Source organism: Aquila chrysaetos, chromosome 1, assembly GCF_900496995.4.
Source record: "Aquila chrysaetos chrysaetos chromosome 1, bAquChr1.4, whole genome shotgun sequence".
NCBI lineage: Eukaryota > Metazoa > Chordata > Aves > Accipitriformes > Accipitridae > Aquila > Aquila chrysaetos.
Window position 1 is genome coordinate 37,451,914 of NC_044004.1, and position 22,993 is coordinate 37,474,906.

The 22,993-nt window shown below is 39.1% G+C and overlaps 1 protein-coding gene across 9 annotated transcripts in view; it reads right to left on the reverse strand.

The window, feature by feature from the left end:
• TENM3 (teneurin transmembrane protein 3) overlaps positions 1-22,993 on the reverse strand; it is a 642,124-nt gene that overhangs the window by 12,407 nt on the left and 606,724 nt on the right. For all 9 annotated transcript variants that reach the window (XM_030043752.2, XM_030043924.2, XM_029996124.1 and 6 more), the window contains 3 exons: positions 7,073-7,248; positions 6,124-6,359; positions 849-1,145 (listed from right to left, as the gene is read on the reverse strand). In XM_030043752.2, coding sequence (XP_029899612.1) covers positions 849-1,145; positions 6,124-6,359; positions 7,073-7,248 — 709 coding nt within the window. The remainder of the gene's footprint in view (positions 1-848; positions 1,146-6,123; positions 6,360-7,072; positions 7,249-22,993) is intronic.

Consider the following 22,993-nt stretch of genomic DNA (forward strand, 5'->3'; position numbering starts at 1 on the left):
TCACGAGGAGAACAACATATGGGAGATACAATTTCTTCCCTACAATTAGAGATGAAGAATTTGAATAGCCTGAGATTCCAGAGTACTGTGTTCTTGTTCTGTAAGCTTTTAAGACATAGGCAAAACAATTGTTTGATTATTTTATCAAAAGGAGCTACTTGGAATTATTCTGACATTTTTCTGATGCATGGCTATTATGTATCATAGGTCTTGATTAAATTATGTCTGCAATGACTAGTAAACAGTATCTGCTGAGCAACAGCTTCAACAGAAATATATTTAAACCCCAGAAAGAAATGGATTCTCTTTTTGCATAGCAGGCATGAGATCTCACAAGGGGGATTTTCACAGAGATTTCTAGAGGGAGAGCTATCATTCAGTAACTGTTATATATAATGAAGATTCCTAATCTTTTGCCTATCGTTTATTTTGATGCTACAACGTATAGCAAGTACAAATTGACAGCTGTAACTACTTAGAAACAAGAGTGTTCCTTGGTAGTGGAAAAAAAAAACCAGTGAAGAATTTACAAACAAATTATTTCCAACTGAATTACACTGCAGAGATCTAGTCCCTGTACCTTGTTTTAAGTGTTAAGATAAAAGGTAAATACAGATGCTTCTTGTGAGTCAGTGGCCTAAATAATTTAAAACCACATCAATTCCTAGCAATTAGCTACAGCGTGATTACATATCTATTGTATAAAACATTCCCCTAGGAATCACATGTTGATACTTAGAGTAATTGAAATGTGCTTCTACTACCTATTTTTGCTTTGTATGCAGCAGTCAGATGCTGCAGAATTTCAGCACATTCCAAGCATTTTTTAAAACCTGAGTGTTCTTTACCTTTTCCAAATATGTGTAACTCCAAGTTTTCCCATCAGCAAACACTCTAGACACTATCCTTCCCTGTCCATCATACTCTATTTTTTCACTAGTCGTCCCTCGCTGTATGCTGCCTATTTGACCTGTGGATGAATAGGTAACATTGACAGCCATCAGCTTGCTGCTTGGTAGCCACAGGGTGGGGTGCCCTGATATGTCGTAGGCAATCCTCAGCAGAAATTTACGGTGGTCATCGTAGATCTTTTCTGTCTTTGTGGTTCGATCAAAGTCAACTGAAAGGAGGTTTCTGCCATTAACCTTTTTAAAGCAAACAAAATGACACAATAAATCATGCTGTTCAAACCCTAGCCACCTATTATTTCCACAAAGCTAGCTATTCTTTAAATACCATTTACAGTGATTGATTTGCTGTGTGCGTAAATTATTTTAGCAACTTCTTGATACAAATGTAAGGCACTATATTAGCATCTACTTTAGAAGGTCTCATTATATGAAGACATGGCCCAGAATTTGTTGCAATGTGTTCTTTCTTGATGCTTAGTCAACTGTTAAGAAAATACTGAAAGATGTGCACTGAAAACTTCTGTAATAAGTGGGGCCATTTCAGCAAACAAACTACTTCTTTTGTAGGCAGTCCAAAGTATATCTAGCAAATTATTGTCAAAACATTCCCAGCAAATGCTTGTCCAGTTCATAACAATCATGCTAAGAAAGAACTGAATCCTAATCCTCCACAGCAAATATTTTTCAAAACAGTAAATACAAAATTAAGATCTTCAAAAGCATGTTAAATCTTCAAATTAAGATTAAACAGTTTTTAGAACACAGACTTTCCCCTTCTGGATCAAATGGAAGTTTAACTCGGTATACTATCCACTGCTGCAATGTATTTATGGGGCTGAAATCCTTAGTAGAGGATTATGTCTTTTGCCTAGTTAACTGACCACTTAAAGCCATAAATGACTGGAAGATTACTGAACCACTGAAAAAGTTATAAATTCTTTGAAGTTTATAACTACTTTGATTTGAAATTAAAGCCTTAGCCTAGATACATTTATGTTGAAAACCATATTTTTTATATATGTAAACGATAGCGGTGGATAGTGATTTGTATGCAATACTTTTACATTGAAATCCCCCTCACCCTTTCAGTGTTGTAAATACACTAACTTTCAGTTTCATTGAATTGGCTCTCATTTTTGTACTTATGAAAGGAAAATGTCTGGTTTTGTTTTCCTACATTGGTATCTTTGCAATTCTCTGTTCCCCCTCTGCATTGAACTGTATTTTAGTGTTTTCAAACAGGCCCCTAGGATTTCTTTGTTCATCTGTAAACCCTTTCTGTATCTGCTGTGTCTTTTTAAAGTTACTCCAGGTGGGGGTAAAACACTGATAACTAAGATTTTTTCAACACTGTATTTTGCTAACATTTGGCAAGTAGGGGACAAACGGACATACAGCTAGGTGTATTAAGAATTTTTTTTTAACTCCTTTTCAAGTACTCGATGTATACATTACAAAGAGGTGAAGAAAGATGGCTAAATAACATTCACAAAAGAATAAGAGAAGAGATATCCTGACCAAAGAAATGACTGGAGGATTTTTCCAGTTTTGAGGGCTGCATGTTCAAAAATCCATACATCATGGATGTTGGTACTTACACTGGATAAGCTTCTAAAAGATCAATATAAATTAGATTCATTATTATTGGCATAAAAGATATTAAAGTACTAGTGAAGGGTCATAGGCAAATAAAAAAAAAAATCCTACAAATGCTCAGTTTTGTTTGTCTGTCTATCTACATTACCTTTCTCTTTTTTAATATGAAATCACTGGCATGAGAACAATCTGCACTATCAGTTTAGGAACAAAAATCATGTTTTCATGTAAATCTTCTAAGTAAGGAACGCACAGTCTAGCAGATGCGGCATAGCTACTTTATCTATTTAATGAGCCATCAAATGTTATTTAAATATACTTTGAAAAATCAACGCTACAAAACTGATTCTAGAAGTAGGTTAAACTGAACTATGAAACTTTCCCATTCACTTCCTTTTTGTCATTTTTTTGGGGCTTCTTCATTTTCAGGTAGTTTTTGTTTAAATTTTCCAACATCTAATATGCACTCATTTGCCTAGTTTCACTCTTAAATCTTGCTTAGCTTTTATTTCTCAGCCTCTCCCACACGTGCCTGCACTCATCTCTGTGTCTCCCTGCCTGTTTTGCTTCTTTGATTTTTTTTCTTCCCTTTCTCTCCACCTTCCCTTCCTTATTTTACATTTAATTATGATTTTTATTAATTTTCTTGTCTACCTCTCAGGCTTAGACACTGAAGTGAGAATGGGCACTTCTGATTTCTGAATTGGCAGAGGGAAGGGGTGGTTTTATGGTTAAGGCAGATGTCCAAGCAATTGTGGTTAATTTCTTGGCTAAGCACATCCTTCCGGTGTAAATTGCAGCAAAGTACTTAATCTGGCTGTCTCACTGCCTTATCTGCTAAATGGGATAATAACATCCCTTGCCTTCTCACTTTCCATCTGTCTGGTCTGTGTAAGGGCAGGATGCAAGGGGAAAGAAAGGAAATGCCTCTTTCTCCAGCCAGATTCATGCTTCCAGATTTTGCTGACAGAGCTCTTCCATTCAGACATGCGAGCTTTTGGTGAAAATTTGGCTGTGCTTGCATAATCTCGTAATACAGGTGGCAATTATAATAACAACAACAAGTTTTGGTGATATAGCTTCTTTCATTGGACAGTATGGGGCTGGAATAACATATGTCAGCTAAAGTACTGCCTTCAACTGAAGTGTTTCTTAACAACAGCTCTGCTACCAAAATGCTTTTACAGCAAAACTTGAATGTGTTTATTGTGGCTAAGACAGCCACACTCCAAATATATTTGAAACCTCTGGGTTTCATTATGATAAAAATAGTAATTCAGGAAATTTTCAATGAAGAAACACTTAATGACACAAAGCTGAGTCTCTTGACAGTCCCCACCTACTGTCCTGCTACGTTTCAGTAAGTTAGGTGTCCATTATCCTGCTCTGTTTTAACACCTGTTTTTCTTTCCAATGAGAAGCATGAAATCTGACTGTAATTCCTCCATTAGGAGTAGGGGTATATTGCTGTGCCTTACAGAGAGATTCAAGAAGTAATGTGAAAACTGGGGACCTCTGCAGAGCTTAGAGCATGTCAGGTCTCAGGAGGAGGCAGAGCAAACTCCTCCTTTGAGCTCCTTCATCTATGTTACCCATCTACTCTGGGTGCATCCCTTGAGACAGAGCTCATACCAGTTCCTTTATTTGAGACCCTTGTAAGTGAGGGTCTGTCTGGCCTCAATACAAATGCCCTAAACCCACTCTTTCATATAAAGGACTGTCAGGACCTCTGCCAAAGGCCAGCCTACAGACCAAACATACAGGTCCGGGGACAAAACTAGGTTATCGATCAGTTACAAAACAAGTCTAACAAAAGTAAGATTGACAGAAGATGGTTGAGTTAAGGGAGGGTAACATAATTCCTAATTAATTTCTTTATAAAGAATACTAGTAGTGGGTAGAACTAATACAAGATAGAAAACCAAGAGAGTACCTGAGAGTGTACTTTGTAATGTTAGATACTGCATACGCATAATGCAGTGAGTGTCATATATATGAGAACATTTACTGGCAATACATTTTGTCACTGTTTTTTGTCTACGTTTGTCTTCTTTGCAGCAAAATGTTACTGACATATCTGTAGATGGAAATGATGAACTTCCTAAGTTATTCCTGTTCTTCTTTCTGTTGTTTTCTTTCTCTACTTTCCTACATCCCCGAACCCACTCCAAGTGACATTTCTGTAGTATCTTCCCATGTAAATCAATTTCAAAAAACCTTCCCATTTTTCTTCTTTGCTGACAAGTTTCTTTACTTTTTTTTTTGAGGCATTTTTCTCTTATTAGCCCATATTCTCCGCCTGCCCTAGTTCTCCCATTTATGCATATGCTTTTAATTACTACTATTTTGTTCTAATCTATAATCTCTCACTTTCCCCTCCATCTTGTTAAATCATTCCCTCTTCTCTGCTGTTCCTTTCTTCTTGTTAACTCTTCCAAATTAAAGTTGCCCATGACATTTGTTTCACCTCCTCTGCACTTGAATGCCAAACTTTTGCTTCACTTTTGAGAGCTGGACTCATGGTGATTTGTTTCAATGCCAAAACCAAATGCCATTGGTGTGGTCATTTTATTTTCCCTTGGGCTCCTTTCACAAATGAATTGGCAGGTATATTATCCCACTGTTCTATGTAATGACCTGCCTATGAACCAGAACCACAAGGATGAGCTCCAGAAACATGGATTCCTTTTCCTTATGCATGTAAGGCAGCCATAGCTGGTACAAGTATGTTGTTCTTAAGCAGCAGCTACTGTGCACAGTCATTCTTCCTTCTTGGAAAAAATCCATTCTTCTTGCAGAGCAAGAGGTAGAGAGGAATAGAAGGTGTATGACAGCATTCCCTCTTTTCTTGTGCCGAAGGAAGATATAAAAATATTGTAAGATTTAAAATGGCATGTTACATCTTAGAAGTTGAGTCATCTGAAATTACTTACCTTTACTTGACGTATTGCCTAGGTCTTATTTTTAAGAACTGGGTTCAGTTCTAATACTAAGTCAGACCTCTGATCTGGTCTTGAAATGGTCTCCTGGCAACCCAATTTTAAATGCTTAATCTATGTTGTCTTTACCAAATGGCTGTCATAAATCATAGTTTGCTTCCTACTTATATTTCTCCCACTGTATAGGAAGAAGAAATGCCAACAAAATGGTAAAGACATATGTTAGAGGAATATGCTGTACACATGCACACACAGTTAAACCCCTTCTACCATAAATAAGTATTAGTACAATTTTATTTAAAATAAAAAAGAAAGAAAATCCTAGGACTGTGCTAACTTAAGGTAGAGTAATTTAAAACAGGATTCAAACTGATGTGTGTGAATTCAGTACCAGAAACAAAAACAGTGAAGGAAAGCACAAAATTGTGCTTCTATTCCGATTCATTCTAATGCGTTCCGGGCTAACAAGAACAGTTTCAAGTCCACAGAAAAGAGCAATTAATAAGGAAGAACAGCCAATAAATGAAGTAATAAAAGCAAGTACTTCCAGCTCTGCAGTAAGCTTGTCTACGGGAAATATTCTGTGGTTGTTGGATGGCAATACCTACAGGAATGTATTTACATTTCCTCTCACTTAATGAGAATGCAGTAGATACCACGCATGCTTGCGTGCTTACCCGAAGCTTTCGGCCAAACACATTGACTTTTCCCTGGGCTTGCTCTTTCCGGAATCGCCACTCCACCAGGTTCTGCCCGTTCTCCCCCGGGAGGGTCATGTTTCTCTTTGCCACTGTTGGGTTGGCAGTGCCAGCCAACACGTGCGGCTCTGTCTGATAGTGTGAGTCCAGGCCGCTGGCGTACAGGATTCTCAGCGAGCCGTCATAACCAATCTGGTAGCTATTTCTTAACTGATCTGAAAAGGCAAAAAAGAGAAGCACAGGTTACCTACCCGGGTTAAGAGTCTGCCTTTGTCCTGCACACTTTATGCAGTATGTGCATGTAATGTCTTGACTTCACATAACTGACCCAATGGTAAAAAACACCCAGAGTGAGATTGGTAAGAGTATCTGTATCACATGAGAGCATAAATGCCTTTGGGACGTATCTTCAAAGTCGCTTAAACACTTAAGAAAATCCCACCCTCAGAGTATATTCTTTGGACTGTCACAAAACACATTTTCTGCTGTTTCATTAGGCATTTTTGGCCTAATTGTAAGCATACTATGACTACTGACTTTTGCAAGGATGTGGCTGCTGGAACGTCACATGCTATTTTAAAGCTAAAATCTTACTTCATGCTATTTCTACACCTATTTCCCTTTCAATCCATTTCTCTCTCCTTTCCAAGATTCCCTTTTAATGCAAAGTAGGTATTCTGACTACTTCCCATAGCTGTTTACAAAAGCTATTTGGTTAGAAAACATATTTAATTCTACTCTCTTTGCAACTCCTTCTTTCTCTGAACTGTTCTTTCTATAGGTGTGTAAAAACATGTATGTTATCACCCCTTCCTCCAAACACTATGCCTCTAAAGTTTCCCTCTAACGCATCCGATTGGAGCTGCTTGTACCATAAGAAAACAGTTTTCAGGTTAGTATCTGCTGAGAAATCTTTTGTTTACAGTACCTTGAACCATGGTATAGAAGGAATCGATTGATGATAAGTTGGAAGTGATGCTGACATCTTCCTCTCTGCTGGATGACTGAATGTCCACTGTAATGGCCCTTTCCATTTCCCCATGAAGGTTAGTGACAACTCCAGTTGGGAATGTAACATTTGTTAGACGGCCCTCGCTATCATAGCTAAGAAAAAAAAAAAGAGTCCAGAAATGATACACAGCAGGAACAAATTGTTTTCATTTACAAGTAAAATGAACAACAATACCAGCTACTCATATTGTTAAGGCGCGTTTGCTTTTTTGTGCATGGGATAGGCACAGCAAAGACTTCAAACGTGCTTTGAAGTAGTCAAAAGACTGCTTAACATACAGGAGCCTCAATGGTGATAGCAAGAGCAAACAGATGGATCTTCAGCTCTGCATATTATTCTCTGAAGTGTGACCAGATCCTGCTGCACATCTAATTCTCCATTTCAAAGGCAGCATATTTATTGGTGCTAAATTCCATAGCATTCTGTACTCACTCCCTATTATTGGGCTAGATTTTGCTGTTACTGTAGGAATCCTCAAAATTTTTCATAAAAAGGGTAGCTTAATAAGAGTGTCTCTTGGGCCTTTCCTATTCAATGATTATGCAGACCACCTGCCCTCCTGTTCCTGACTGCTTAACATCCCTTGTATTATTAAGAGAAAGAATCTGGGGTAATATTTAATCTACTTAAGCTACTTGTAGCTGGAAATCAGAACAGCTAGCATATATAACTCATTAACTGCCTGTGGATCATAGTTTGAGAATCGTGGCATAAGCCATGCAGGAGATGTTTTTTTTCTGGCTCTATTGACATTTCTTTAAACCAACAGCTATATATCCATTTAATATGAATAGGTAGATACAATTTCTGTAATTGAAATAGACCTATGACATCTAAACCATGTCTTTTCTTATGCTGTGTTAGGCATACTCCATAGGTACAAGACCCGAGACCATGCTCACATCCAAACATGCATTGTGGTCCCAGTATAGAGAGGTAAAGCATTATGTGAGCTTCAGGGTATAAAACTGCCTTTAAGATTAGCTCTTCCAGTACTACAGCCTCGATTTGTCATTTGTCAGCCTAGGTGTTCAGCTGAGGCTTCTCGTTTAGAAGTACAGCCTGCCTGTACCTGCAATGGGGAGAAACTAGTATCCAAAGGGTGATTCCAGGCCCACATATGACCTGTTTGCTCTCAGAAGTTTTCCATCCCTCTCCAGTGACTGTGTAGTGGGAAGCTGAAGGAAGCTTTAGTCTCTTAAAGTAACTAGAACATGACCCTGCAGGTCCTCACAGTGCGCTAGACATTTCATGCTTACAATTATCATCAAAATTGCTCCTTCTGGGAAAGAAATGCAAAAACAACAACAAAAAAAACCAACCCAAAAAAGCCCCAAGCCTATCACTGAGGCTACAGAAACTCTTTTTCTTAAATTGAGAGAATTAATTCCAAACAGTTTTAACCCACAACACACTAACGTTCTCTGAACAGCATGAGTACTGCACAGCGTTGCTGTAACTGAAAGGATTAGGTTAAGAAATGTTTTTTTCCAGTTTGCTTACTCTGTAGATTTGACAGCTTTTTGCAAACAGTCATTTCCATCCTTTTAACACAGTTGATTTCCTTTGTTTATATAAGACTTTCACTTAGCAACAGGAAAAAGAAAAGAATGTTTAAAAATCAGAAACCATACTGCAAGCCAGGGAAATCAAGTGGGGAAACTTATTTTTTGAAGTTAAGTACATTTCAAGATAATGGGGTTTCTTCCAGTGTGTTTCTAGCCCTAATTTTGGCTCTTTTTCACATACTGGACTGGCAAGCCGAGATACTGCGTTTATGCGGGAGACCGAAACAAACATACCAATGTTCCTTGTGCATGAATGTGACTGCTAGCCTATTCATGACCTTCAGTCTCATTCCTCAGTTCCATAAACTTATTTTATTTTCACGCACAACTTCCCTTTTCAACTCTCAGGGGAACGTATATTGTGCAATTAGTGTCCTTTTCTATTTTCCGCTTTCTGTTTGAAAATGGTATCAAATTATTTTGTTGGGAATTACTCGCGTCCTTTGATTCCAGTAGCCAAGTACTGGTCTTTATTTCAAACAATGCTTACTAAAGCTGCAGAAGGTGAGATTTCCGTGAAAGAAGAACTTATCACAATATTTGTGAGAAATTAATTATCATATTTCCGAGTATCCTACTTGAGTTGGAAAATGTTACACATCAGTAGTATTCAGTAGTGTGTGGCTTCACTGCAGTATGCAGCGCTGAACACCACTATTCTTGTTTTACGCATACTTGCTTCCACGTTATTATTTTTTGACTCCGTGCCTGTGGTTCCTGAACTGGTCTCTTCTTTCATGAATACATGAAAGCACATCATGAGCCTGAGATAAGCAGCTAATATTATTACAGTGGGGGAGAGTTCAAAGATCAGCAAAAAATCATGCTACACATTCATGTTCTTAAAAACATGACTTTAAAGCTGCAAGAATCTTAAAAGCCACGATTGCTTGGTTCAGGCATCCTAGTGCATGAAGAAACTGTGACTGAGACGTGAAAGGTAAGAATAGGATTTCTCATACTTTTGTAGGCAGGAACAAAAAGAAGGGAAATAGGTCTTTCTACAATTTACTACATATTCCATTTTATGACGGATTGTAATGTGCATCCTTCATTTTGTTCACAGCACATCGAATCCTAAACTTACTTTATACTTGATATCTTTTTGCCGACAATGAAAGCCTTATCAATGCTCAGCATAGCAACATCACTCATACCTTTGGGCATTCCTCTGCCATTTTTCTTATTACATCCAAATATCCTTGCATTCTGCTGCCAAGGTGAATTTATTCATCCAAGATTGTCGGTTTTAGACCGAGAGATTTCTTTTACCTGCCTAGTGTTCTAATATTGAAATTGCCCTAAAAGGAGTGAGATCTAAAGTCTAGAGGGCTAGTGCCTATATTTGGCATTTCACAGCCTCTTTGATCTTTTCATCCAAACACAAGCTCAGGCAGACGTGTTACCACAGAGCCCTCTGATCTTTCTCCTATGCTAGGCTCCACAGCAAAGCCGTTCAACCAACCTCTTCAATTCCTCAAAAGCAAGTTGCACATAAACTTTTCAAGAATCTAAACCAGGAACTTGCTCGCCGGGCCTGACCGCATGTGCATTAATCCCATCAACTCATTTCCATTTGCATTAATGTAACGATCTTCATATTTGGTCAATAACTACAGAAGACAGCAGCAGGGGCAGCTGCCACCACCTAGCTGAAGTTCCCCTTAGATCAAATTCTTTTTCTTCTTTAGGATGAACTGCCACTCCAGATAGTTCTCCCCTTCTGCAGTGAGAATTTCTCAGAGATAATGATTATCAGCTTCCCAGATTCTTGACCTTTTGCTCTTCACCTGCTGGAAGTCTCTCTTCCATTGTTCATCTCCTTTAGTTTTAATTACATTCCTTCCCAGACCATTTTCTGTTCTAGGCTATGTAGGACACTTCACTTTGCAGTAATAACTTCCTGGTAAGCCTTGTCACTGATGGAAATGCCCTATTTTCTTTATTTCTGACTTGCTTCTCATGTGCATTGTATCTTAGTTTGGAGCACATTTAGCTCAACCCCAACTTGCAGAGCATTATTAATGTTTTATATCAGAAGTTACTCCAACATAAAATAGGGAGCTGTAGAACTGAAGTGTATAGTAAAGGTTGCTGCTACAGTCAATTGCTAAGTTATGACTGATACTGTTTTTCCACAGACCTCTGCAGCACACTCCCTTAACAAAATAAATCCTGTAATTTTTTCTTTTTTTTGCTATTGTAAACATGTCAGGTTGAAGAGCAAGGTACGCCAGTTCCTGCACATTTCAGATAACAAGACATACAGTGCAAATGTGTATTATGCATTTCTTTAAAGACTGGTTACAGATTATACTATTAGTTGGGATACTGTAATAGAGAAATGAGGCATGAATGCATTTCATGATATAGACATGTATAATTTTGACAGTAAAATGGAAAGTACTGTTACATTTTCACTCAACACACATCAGGCATTTCCTCTATGCATCTCAAATTATGAAGAGTGGCTAAAAAATTTATGGAACATTACCCTACTTGTTTCAAACTATTCGTTGGAAGCCTTATATACCAAGGTGCTGCTTCCTGGCAGGTGAGAACAGAAGGTTCAAAGTTGACTTCCAGAAGTGCAGTGTGCTGTTGTTTTAGGTGTGTACTCACTCTGTCGACACATACTGAAAAATCTGTCCTGACCTGGCAATGAAATGTCTCCTTCAGCTTGTTGAGGCCACCAAGTTCACATTTACATAGAAGACCATTATCTTTAACATTAAAGAGTGTCAGTTTGCAAATACATTCTTTTCACTTAGCATACTGCAAGTTTAGTCCCTCCGAAAAAGTGAATTCACAGTTGGAAAACTACAGTAAAGAGAAGCCACCTTGATAGGGTATCACTGCATTGCTAAACCAGTAACAAAATCGTTAGCTTGCTGATCAAAAGGAAACAAACCCATAGTTCATATAGGATCACTTTTGTTATCATTTCATCACCCCTGCAGAGCTCTCCTGTCCTCTACTGGTTTAAAATAGGGCACGGCAACTTACTGGGAGCTCTAGTTCTGACCATCTTTAACCATTATGTGGATTGTTGAAAGAGAGGAAAAGACTCTTAACTTCAACATAATGAAATTTGTTAATTTTTTCCCTTTACTTCATTTCTGAGTTGCTTTCCTCATTTTGATAGGCATTTTTGCTTTTTATTTGTCTGAAGAGTGACTGAACGAACCTGCTAAGAATGAAAAAAGTAAAAATAATCTATAGATGCATGGATACACAAATGATTTCTCCTTTTTTTTTTTTTTTTCCGTTTCTTCTTTAGTCTCATTGAAATACACACTTCAGTGGATCCATAACTACTTATTTATGACCTGCCTTTTAAAAAATAGTATTAATTGAAATACCGTATGCACATATACCTTTATTTCCACACAATCTATTTGACATCTTAAAAGGTTTAGCATCTTGCTTGCGAATTCACAATACAAATATAGTTTAATATTTTGGGTTTCCTGATATAACTTCCTTTTGAGATATAACAGATATATTTTTTAAAAATTGAACCATAAACAATAAGATAGCTGTATGTCTTGCTAATATTGTTTTGGTTTGCTTAACAAGAAGGAAGCAAATGTGTCATAAATGACAATTTGATGTATGTTAGTAGGCTTGTAAATTATGACAAGTGGATTTATTTAATTATTTATTTTAATTTGACTATTGTCTAAGAAGTGCAGCATTCTTCCTTTGTTCTTATCTGGAATATTGTTAAGCATGAGAAAAAAAATTTAATATTCTTTCCAGTCTTACAGAATTTTAAATATATGGAAAAAAGCACGCTTCCTTCCTTTCTTTTCCCTTTCCTTCCTGCTCTACTCCTGTTCTCTCTCCCTCTCCTTTTCCCTTTCCTTTCTGCTATGCCTAGCTCTGAGAAAATAGTGGATGAATAGGAATTACAGAAAATACGTGCAGGAGTGATTCTAGGAAGGAGCTAAAGTAAACTGCAGCCCAAAGTCCAAATTCTGGACAGGAATTTATCTACCTACTTGTTTTTTTTAATGGAATTCAGGCAGAAAATGCAAACTCACAAAACCACAGAGGCGGGAAGGGCATTAAAAGTATTAGTATCAGCTAAATTTCTCTGCCCCACTCAACCAAGTGTCAGACAACTCAAGCTTAAATTCGAGCAGCTGGTTGGCTTTTCCTGTTCCTTTATCTGATGGCTGCCTTCCACAGGGAAAGGGTCTTTATGCCAGTTTTCATCTGGGAGACTCTTATGCAACTGTTTGCACAGCTGGTTAAATAATTCAGGTAATGGTCTTTTATCTTAGCAATGCGGTCAGGACGAATTTTTCAGCCCAGGATTAATGAAGAGATTTCCTCAGCTAGAAAGTGACTGACAATTTCTCTTTTCACCTTCTCCTGTTGTAACTGCAGCTTTTGAGGCTTTTTTCGTGTGTCTATTTTGTCCTAACACTGAAAGGATAGTTTTTGGTCTTTTTTGTAAACTGGCATTCAGCACACCAGACGTGAACAATTCACCTAAATAGGCCATTCTTGGCAGCCATAACTCATCTGCAAAACAACAGGCACACTCTAAACGAAAATCACTGCTGGAAATGTGTCTGTTGGAAAGGGAGCTCAAAGAAATGAATCAACACCTTCCCTCTCGATAGCTCGCTCACTTCTGTACGGAGAAGTTTTTGATGCTCATTTTCCACTTCATCGCACAACCAGGCAAACAAGAGCAAGTTCAGTGCTTGTGCTGCAGTAAGATTGACCACCTGCACAGCCTAATCCAAAATTACTTCCAGAGACAGGTATTTGGGGGGAGCGGTGCTTTGCAGTGAAGGAAGCAATACATGAATTTATCATGCTGCGGCCGCTTCTTTACTTTTTGCCAGAAGACTGCCAAACTTTTCACTCATTCCTGTATGGTGTTGCAATCCACCCACACTGTGTTTGCTGCAATAAGCACTGCTGTGTATATTCTTTGTAAGGATTCACAAACCCAAGAACTCTGTCATAACTTGCGTTTCTGACACACACCTTACATGCACAAGAACCTGCACAAATAAATGGTGTTGGTGACGATGGTGCTTTCTGAAGAGCAGGAAGAACAACTCCGGTGTATGCGCAAGGGGGAAGGGATGCACCGGGAGCAGTGGGGTGGAGGCGGTGTGGCTTAAATGAGAGGGGTTATGTGAGGATGGAGCAGCTTCCCAGGGCTGGGGGTGCTCCTCAGCAGCACGTACCCCTTTGAACCGAGTGCAGCCAATTCAAGAGCAACTGAAGTGGGCTTGTCCTTACAAAGGTGAGACAAAATTACAGTAGCCAGGCTTTTATCTACCAGACCTCAACACTCATCCCCCGCTTTTCAACTTCCCTCTAATGGGGATTCACTGCCCCCGAGACCCGCGGAGTCTGCAGGTGCCAGACTGGTTTTTGCTGGGGTGTGCAGAGCCAGCTTCTGCCCTGCAGCAGCTTCCCGTGCCTGGTATCTTTAATCTCAGGGCTCCCAGAGGCTGCTGGTTTGTTTCTCTGTCACTTCCTCCCCCACCTTCTTAGCTCATCTATTACTGTACAAATAAACTGTGTGCCTTGTCGATATAAATACCGGAGTATGGCCTTTCAAATAAAAGAAATGTTGGTGTATATATACTCTGTATGACAGATTGTCTGTCCCTTGGTGTAAGGTCTGCTTACACTGCCAGAGCTGAGTGCGTAGGCCTTGAGTGAAAAAAGGACGTAAGGCTGGTCTGCTTGGCCAGACATTTTGTTCGCAGAGTAAGCGGTAATGTTGCTTTTTTCCCCCCTTAATTCTGCTTCTTCTTCTTTTTTTTTTTTTTTTTTTAAATTTTGAAAGGGAAAAACTCCCTGAAGCAGACATAATGAACTTAGTAAATTGCCTTATGTTTGAAAAGTAAATTTAGCAAAAGGAAAGCAAAATTATATTGGTGTATTTTTTTTTTTTCTTTTAGGACAGTGGAATACCAAGACGGTAAACAAATATTGCTAGATTCAGGTTCTATGGTTAATTTAGAATAATATTCTTACTCCTTCAGAGCATGAGTCACACCCAACCAATGCAGCCTTCAGAAGTGACAGACTCTGCCCTCTTTGGAGGGAATGAGGTAGGACTTCCAACTGCATGTGCCTTGTAGGCTCCCTAAAGAGCTGATCAGTCTGGCCTCACTAGGGACATCAAGGATGACCAAATCTCTTGATGAGGCTTGAAAATGTGTACTTGAACTGTGTGTTCAAGCACAGCATGACTAAAAAAGAGAGAGCTGCCTTTTCATGTGCAGTTCGGAGCTGCCCTTCCACCCTCACCACACCTGGTCCTCAGTCAAGTGAGTGTATAGGAGAGTGAGCTAGCTTGGCTATAGCCTCCCTGACTTCTGTTTGACAAAGAAAATTAACATGGGACAAGAATATTAACATGTCAATAACTGAACAAATGGTATTATTAAGTCCCTGATAAAAGCCAGAAGTGAAACGGATACTTCCAGGAGCCTGAGCAGAGCTGACTGGATTGACAATGCAGGACATTTATGTCGTTAATAGGAACAATACTGTTTTTTTGCTAAACTATCCTTACTTCTAAGTGCTTTCCAAAACCACAGAGACATCACATGCTGATTTTCTTGACAGAAAACAAAGCACTTCTTCCTTTCTCATACATGTAAGATGTAATAATGTTGATATGTGTCTTCAGCATTGCTATTTTGATATTATTACCTCTTCAATGGTTTCTCAGTTCTGCTTTTATTACTTAACCTTGTTCTAAGGACAAGAAACAGTAAACATTCAAGAATGAAGAAATGGGTAAATGTCTATTAGATGAGATATACTACTGGTATCAGGGCAATTAGGGGGGACACTGCAGTTCTTTAAAAAATTTCACATTGTTATCTAATGGTATCTATTAATGGATTATTTTTAACATGGTGGCTTTGTTATTAAGCAGGATGAGTCTGAAACAGCAAGTTTGTGTGCTCCACTGTCAGCACAAGTCTTACAAGACAGTATGTAACAGCAAGTTGTGTTATAATTATGAAATTTACTGTAATGTTGAATTACAGTTCCAGTTTACAAAAACTGTGAGATCATAACCTCTATTCTTAGTAAAAGGAAGTTGAAGTTAGAAATTTAAAAAATGTATGTAACTACTTATCTAAAGAAGCAGCACAGTAAGTATGGTCAACAAGCATAACTGTCACTGAGCTCCTCTCAGAAACTGCATGTTGCATGAAACATGGTTACATATCTGCGTAGTAGTGATGTATCTACGCGAAGGTTTAAAAAAAAACCCCACACCATTCTTCAGCCTGTGGCCATGCACAAATCAAACATGTCAGCTTGATATTTTTCCCTACAAGTTCTCTTTGGGTAGGGGGAATACTTGGCTTGTTTGAATAGAAGGAAGTGTTTTAATCGCCTTTTGGCCAGCCTTGCCTCCATCGGTCTACATGAAATGGTGAGAGAGGGTTACGCCTACTAGAGTTTCAATTTGTGCCATGTTGAGAGGAGAAGCACCAAATCTTGACTAACAGAGAATCAGCTAGTCCCTGAAATGTGCTTTAAGAGAGAAATATATGTATTGCGTACTGGATTGAGACAGGCAATGTGGATAAAGAGGCACTTATGCAAGGACTGGATAGCTCAAAAATATTCCCCAAAAGACAGTTCAGAGATGGTTAAGAATGAAGAGAATATGTCTTTTGTTGCTTGAGTAAATATAATATGGGAAGATTAAAGACATTGCACTTGTAAGTCATGGTTTGCAATCAAGGGCTCATGGGATGCCATGGAACTCAATGCAAGAATATGATAATCGGCTGAACAAACCTGTTTTAGTGAGTATGGTTAATTACTTTATAGCCACTACGTTTTACACTGATGAAGCAAGAAGCAGCAGCAGTAAAAGCAGAAGGTACAGAAGGTTGTTGACGGTAAAAGGATAAAAATATCTAAAAAGGACTATGATACCAAGGACGTTCAGAGAATGCTGTTTAGAGGTGACAAAAAATGAGATTACAATTTTGTACAAAGTTCTGGTATTTGTATGAAAACAGAATCAAATTAGAATGAAAGCCCCAAAATTGCAAGGAAAAAGAAGACTAGGCATTTCTAGATATTCATATTACTGAAACATAAATGTGATAGAAAAATGAACACAAATAGAAATACAAATGTTACAGGAAAATAAAACCCCACAAATGTTACAGGAAATGGTATAGAAATATTAATTATGAAAACCGAATTGTGAACCTCTTAATATAGAGTAGAAGTGCAAGTGAATTGACACTGCTATTGGGGAACAATTTGTATCTGATCAAAATTAAATACTTGCTTTTATCTAACTGAAATCCTTCATAAGTTCCACAGATTTTTTACAAACCTAATCTCAGTATGTCCAAGTCACAAGCAATGCATTAAGATGAAGCAGGAGGAAAACTGCAAAATATCATCTGCTCCCTGTTGCCTAATGCCGACAGTTACAGATGATGTGCCTGGTACGTGGAGAAACGAAACAAGTCCAAGCCAGCAGCAGTATCTTACTCTGCATCAGAGTTTTCAGGAAACAGCACTGAATGCATTGATAATAAAAGCATAACATGCAAGGGGTGATACTCTGCAGCACACAGTGAAAATAGATTTTTACCTGCAATTCTCTCTAGTCTATAAGTTATTGTAAGGATTTCACATTCTGCATAATTTCACCACCTTTCCAGAATGGCTGGAAAGCTCGTTAATTTAACTGTGGGAGCAAAGTAAACTTGTAAGGGCTCTGCTTGCTAATGTCACTCTCTTTGATTTCTGTTGCATTCCCTTGGAGACAAGAATTGAGCAGGAGAGGGAGGAGGGGAAGGAGAAGACAAATGAGCTCAGGGCATGAAGTGCCCAGGGAAACATTGGATGGACTGTCAAGAGATACAAGAGGGGATTGAGAAGAAATGCACCGCTAGGAAAGCAAAAGGCAGGGAAGCCAAACATGCCTTTGAGAAATGATGGGAGACATGGGAAGGAGCGAGATACAAGGTAAGAAAGTAAGGAAACATAGTAGGAGGGCAGGGTCTGGGGAGCAAAAAAGGGACATGGAAGAACGGCAGTGAATTTGCAGGGAGGAGGAGGAGGCGTCTTAGTCTGGATCAGATCTCTGCCTGCTGATACTGCTCCTAGAAGGAGAGGAAGGCAAGAGGAGAGAAGGCCAGAAAGAGATAGGAAACAGCGGCTATTGGAATTAATTCACGTTCACGGCTAAGGGAGGAAAGTTATCTGAGTTTAACCAAAGGGGTTAGAGGAGGCCAAAGGAGAGCACATGCAACCTGCACGTTCCCGGGGAGCTGTGAGATGGAGGAACAGTTGCCTTGTTACAGAGGAGCCTGCAGAAACACCTGGGCTGGGATGGCAGAGGGACCGATCCCAGATGCCTGACACTGGGCTGACCACGATTCGTTCTAAACCACCTCTAAGGACTATGTGGCTGTCAGAGATCACCTGAGTGCACAGTGCACCAGTGCGCACGTAGGCTGCAACCGTAGCCGCGCAGCCCAACCTCAGCGGGTGCTGCCCAGACAGCTAAGGCCGTCGTCTTGCCCTGGAGGGATCTTCCCTCGCAGAGCAGCCTCTACCAGTTCGAGCAACCTGAGGAGCACAAAGCAGCTGGAGGCTGGCAAGGCAGCAGGCCAACGATTCAACCAAAGGACTTCCCCATAACGTCCCGGCTGAAGTTACACACAGTAGTCGTGGAGCAAGCTGAATGAGAGCAGCGGGGTCGTGACAGCCCCTCAAGCGTGTGCTCAGCTTCCAACGGCTCCCAGGGAGTGACTCGGGATAGTGAGACGATTCAGAAGAAGCGGGGCTGAACAAGACGCTTAGGACCTTCTCAGAGGTCTGCCTTGCTCTTCTGGTCACATTAAGTAGCATGAGTAATCGCAGCTTTTTCTCTGGAATAATCTGCCCTCTTGAGCATCATCAAACTTTCAATTAAAAACTTTCAATTGAGCTTTTTACCCATTTTCAGCTGAATTTAAAGCCTGGCCGCAACTGCTGGCATGCCAGGGCTTTGACGGAGACTTGGGGTTGCAGGCTGGGGGCGGGTCTGACCTCCTACACGACTGAGCGATTGCACAGGGGCACTTCAAGGCTTTTTAGGAGTTCACTTCTGATACTTCAAAAACGTAGGTCCAGAGAAAATGCTCCTTCTGTGCACCTGGCTTAGCTCTCTGTATGTGAAAGCAGACTGGAAACTGCTGCACAAAAAATAACGTCATATAGGCTAGCTAGAAAGTATCACTTCCAAAATGCTAATATGCATATAATCCAACTTTTAAGATTTATCTGTTTAAATGTTCATATTATGCATACATAATAAGCAGTTATAGTTAATAGTTTCCAGCTCAGATATTTCACAATTTTATAACAGCAGAATTTGATTAGCCTGATTACTCTTATACCTTGTTTAATATTATAATTTCATTATGAAACCTAATCTGGAGGACTGTTAGTTTCATATGGCTCCATTGGTTTTTTAGTATGCGTGTATTTTCAATCCTTTTTGTAAACGCTCTGTTAATATCTTTTTTATTCAGCAAGTTTTTAGACCTTCAATAACAGATAACAGTTACTACTAATTTTAGTAACAGTACTTTACAAAAGTACCCATTCTTGAAATATAAACTGTCAATTTTGATCAGCAGACTATAACCCTTAACAAAATAGGAATTTAGAAATCCATTTTGCCATAAAGATATAAAAAAAATCAAAGTTTGCAAACAAATACAGAAAAGAGATTATATGATATCCTAAATAATTCAAGTTAGTACTTACAATTTTCACTGTAAAAAACACAAAGAGCATAAAAAAAAAATTTCCGGTATGTCAGTCCTTCCCTTCTTCAGGCAAAGTGGAGACTCAATAAAGTAAACTCTAGATTAATTAGCGTCCAGACTAAATGAAATAAAAAGTAAACTTCTTTTGGATCTGATATTAGTGTGATTTAGACTGTGGAAAAAAGCCATGAAAAGAAACAAGTCCAAATGCTTTAATATGTGCCAGAGCAGCAATTGCCAAATTTTGGGATGCAATGTTTTTTCAAAGATATTCTCTTTTCACTGAAAAGTTGTTCTAAAAAAGGAGAAAAAGATGAAATCGTTTTCATAAATCTGCTCTCAAATCACTGAGAACTCAATTGAAATGATCTAAGTTCTTCGGATCCACGCTCTGGTTATACAAACAGATTTGCACAAGAGAATAGTTAACGAAACTATTACTGAATTGGCTCCAAAGACTGATCCTTTCATTACTAAAACCACAGTATTTTTACTGCAATGTAACTTCTGCCATTTAAACAGACGCGTGACAACCAAAGGGTGAAACAACCCAGCCATACTCAGAGCTAGTTGAAAAATGACATTTCTAGTCCATTGGACATTCTAACAGTTGAAAACTTTTAACTCTGAGTGGGAAGAAAGTCTAAATTCACCATGGAATATAAATTCTATCCCCTTCCCAAAATATTTTGAGAATCTGAATAATACAATAGAGTAAATAAAATACCTAAACTCTGATATTAAAAGAAAATGCATCCAGCAATGAAACTGAAATATTTTGCTATTACTAAAATAGAACAAGGAAGTCAGAATGATTTCTTCTTCTAATTTCTTATTCCTCGCCTGACGTTTGAGGGAAACCTTTCCATTTTAACAAGACTTCGTTTTTTTTCAACAGAAAACCTTCAGCTGAAAATTTTTTAGCCCACAGTACCTACAAACATGAATATGCAAAAGCTGGGAGAGAGATACACACACGTATACCCTGTCACCCCACACAATCCCTTATACGATACACATGGTTTCCATCAATTTTGGCAATAGTAGCAGAAGCCTCTGGAAAGCTAGCCTAGTCAGATTTAATGTTACAAATCATCAGTACTGAAAAGGAAAGTCACAATAATGTTTGCTGATCCTAGAATAAAAAATGGCGAAATTGTCATGTTTATATCTATTTTTCCTTCAAAAGGAAAATATACAGACACAAATTTGGTGCATGGGGATTTTATGTTGAAAAGAAGTAAGCAGCTATGATGCCCGATGGATGTTTTTAAGAATGCTGTTTTGGCAAGAAAAATAATACGGTGTTTTTTTTCCCACTTATTCCCTGTAGCTTTACATAATCAGTGTAATTTTTTATTTTTGTTATTATCTTGTACAGAGCATCATAGAAAACATGACTGGAAGGGACCTTGAGAGGTCATGTGGTCCAACCCCTACCCCAAGGCAGGATCTGCTCTTCCTGCGTTAGTCCTGAAAGATGTCTAAGCTGTTCTTAAAGACAGTCTGTGAAGGGCAAGGGGTCACTACCGTTGTCTGTCTGCTCCAGGGCTCCAAAATCTTCACCGTGAAGTTTTTCCCAATGTCTAATCTGAATCTTCCTTGTTGCAATTAAACAGATTACTGCTTCACCATGGCTACGGGGAGGAGATTAATATCTTTGCTTCCGCAAAAGCCTCATACACTTGCGAATTCGGGGTGAGGGAAATTGCCTAGCTTTCTCCGTAATTATTTCAGCTTGGGAATTCTAACGAGACATTGGTCGGAGGTAATTGTTTAGGAAGTGCATAAACAGCAGCTTGGAAATAATAGTAATACTTACTGAGGGGAATAGCCTGCTCTCTGGGTTCTCTGTAACTCAGCTGGACGTAACCTAACTCAGACCAGAAAGTCTGCATGAAAGCAGATCAGGTGTCAAAGATGGCTATTTACAGACTCAGTAAATAACTATGTACTTCATGACACACAGTACCCTAAATTCTGCCTATGATGACAAACATAGACCTATCAACCACTTAATAGTGAATATAATATCCACTTTTTTGCGATCACGCAGACACCATTAAGATACATTCAGGAGCCATCAGCTACTTCTGCAGTACACCACAGTAGGCTACACAAAACCTACAGGCAACATGGTGAGAAATTACTGCCCTGATTAAAACTCTAGGTCCTCAATTAGCCAGTATGAATGCCAGCATGATTTAAAGTGCCTGCTGTACCCAGCAGATGCCTCAATTTCAGTAAGGGACTTCACTATCCCCCAAATTGACTGGCTTGCCCAACTCGCCTGCTGGAAACAAGTGGTTGTCTGTGTCACAGTTAAACACCGAATTTACTCTCGGTGGAAATGGATGACTATTCCCAGCCCATCTGAAGCTGTGCTTTGGTCTCTCAGCATACAGGACAGGGCTAACTCATGAGAAGGAGAACACATGCCCTCCTGACTGAACAGTTTCTGATTCCTCTGCGTATCCTCGCTGTGCTTCTATGTCCTCTTGGCAGGACCTAAAAAGATACGCAGCGGATGCACCAATGCACAGTTAAATATTACAGATGTGCACTAATGCTTTGGGAATGTGCCCGCTACCAAAGCCCTGCCAATTTACAGATTATTGTAAGAATACCTTAAAGCTGGCAGCAGCACCATTCCACCTGCTGTCTTTGTTAGGGATCAGCATTTCTAGCCCTGTCTCCACTTCAGGACACAATATGCAGTAAAGCAGCACCTGCTGCTCTCGTGTCTCTGACGGGCATATGTAAAGGCTGGAGAGTAGATACAGGTGCTCAGAGTCCTCCTGCATACTGCCTCAGCCAAATGTACGCTGACAGAAATGTGAAGTTATCTCAGAACACAGATGTTTGGCTTTGCTGCCACTGCCTGACACCGGCACTTTATTTTCTTTATCATGTGTGTTGAATTGAAAGCTTTTTTTTTAGGCCCTGACCTTGGCAGCAGTTGCTACTGCATTTCATCATAAAGATAGGAGAAAAGAAGAGGAAAAAAAGAAGAAAAAGAAGAGGGACTTAAGGGATTTTCATGATGCCCTTTGTAATCCTGAATACTTCAGCTCAGGGCCCTCTAACACTTTTACTTATCATACTAACTCTACATCTTCCACTACTTCATAGACACATTTTTACCCAACCTTAGCATGTCTTTCATGTATTTAAAAATACACATTTTTCCAGTTGACAGAGATGACTGGAAAAAATCTGTGTTAATTCTACATCGATCTTTTCTGAAATAAATTGTTTGTGTTTTAAGCTGCATTTTTGTTATGTTTTGTTTGGCGTATCAGTTTATAGTTCAGCTCATTTGGGGATGAAGTTGCCTATAAACCCTGTATGTGATCTCTCAGGTTCTACTAGTTTATCTATAAATTGTCATGACCTTCCTTAGTCAATATAATTGAGGATTCTGTAAAACGTTTTGCTAATCCGGCTGTTATGAACAGGCATTGATGACTTAA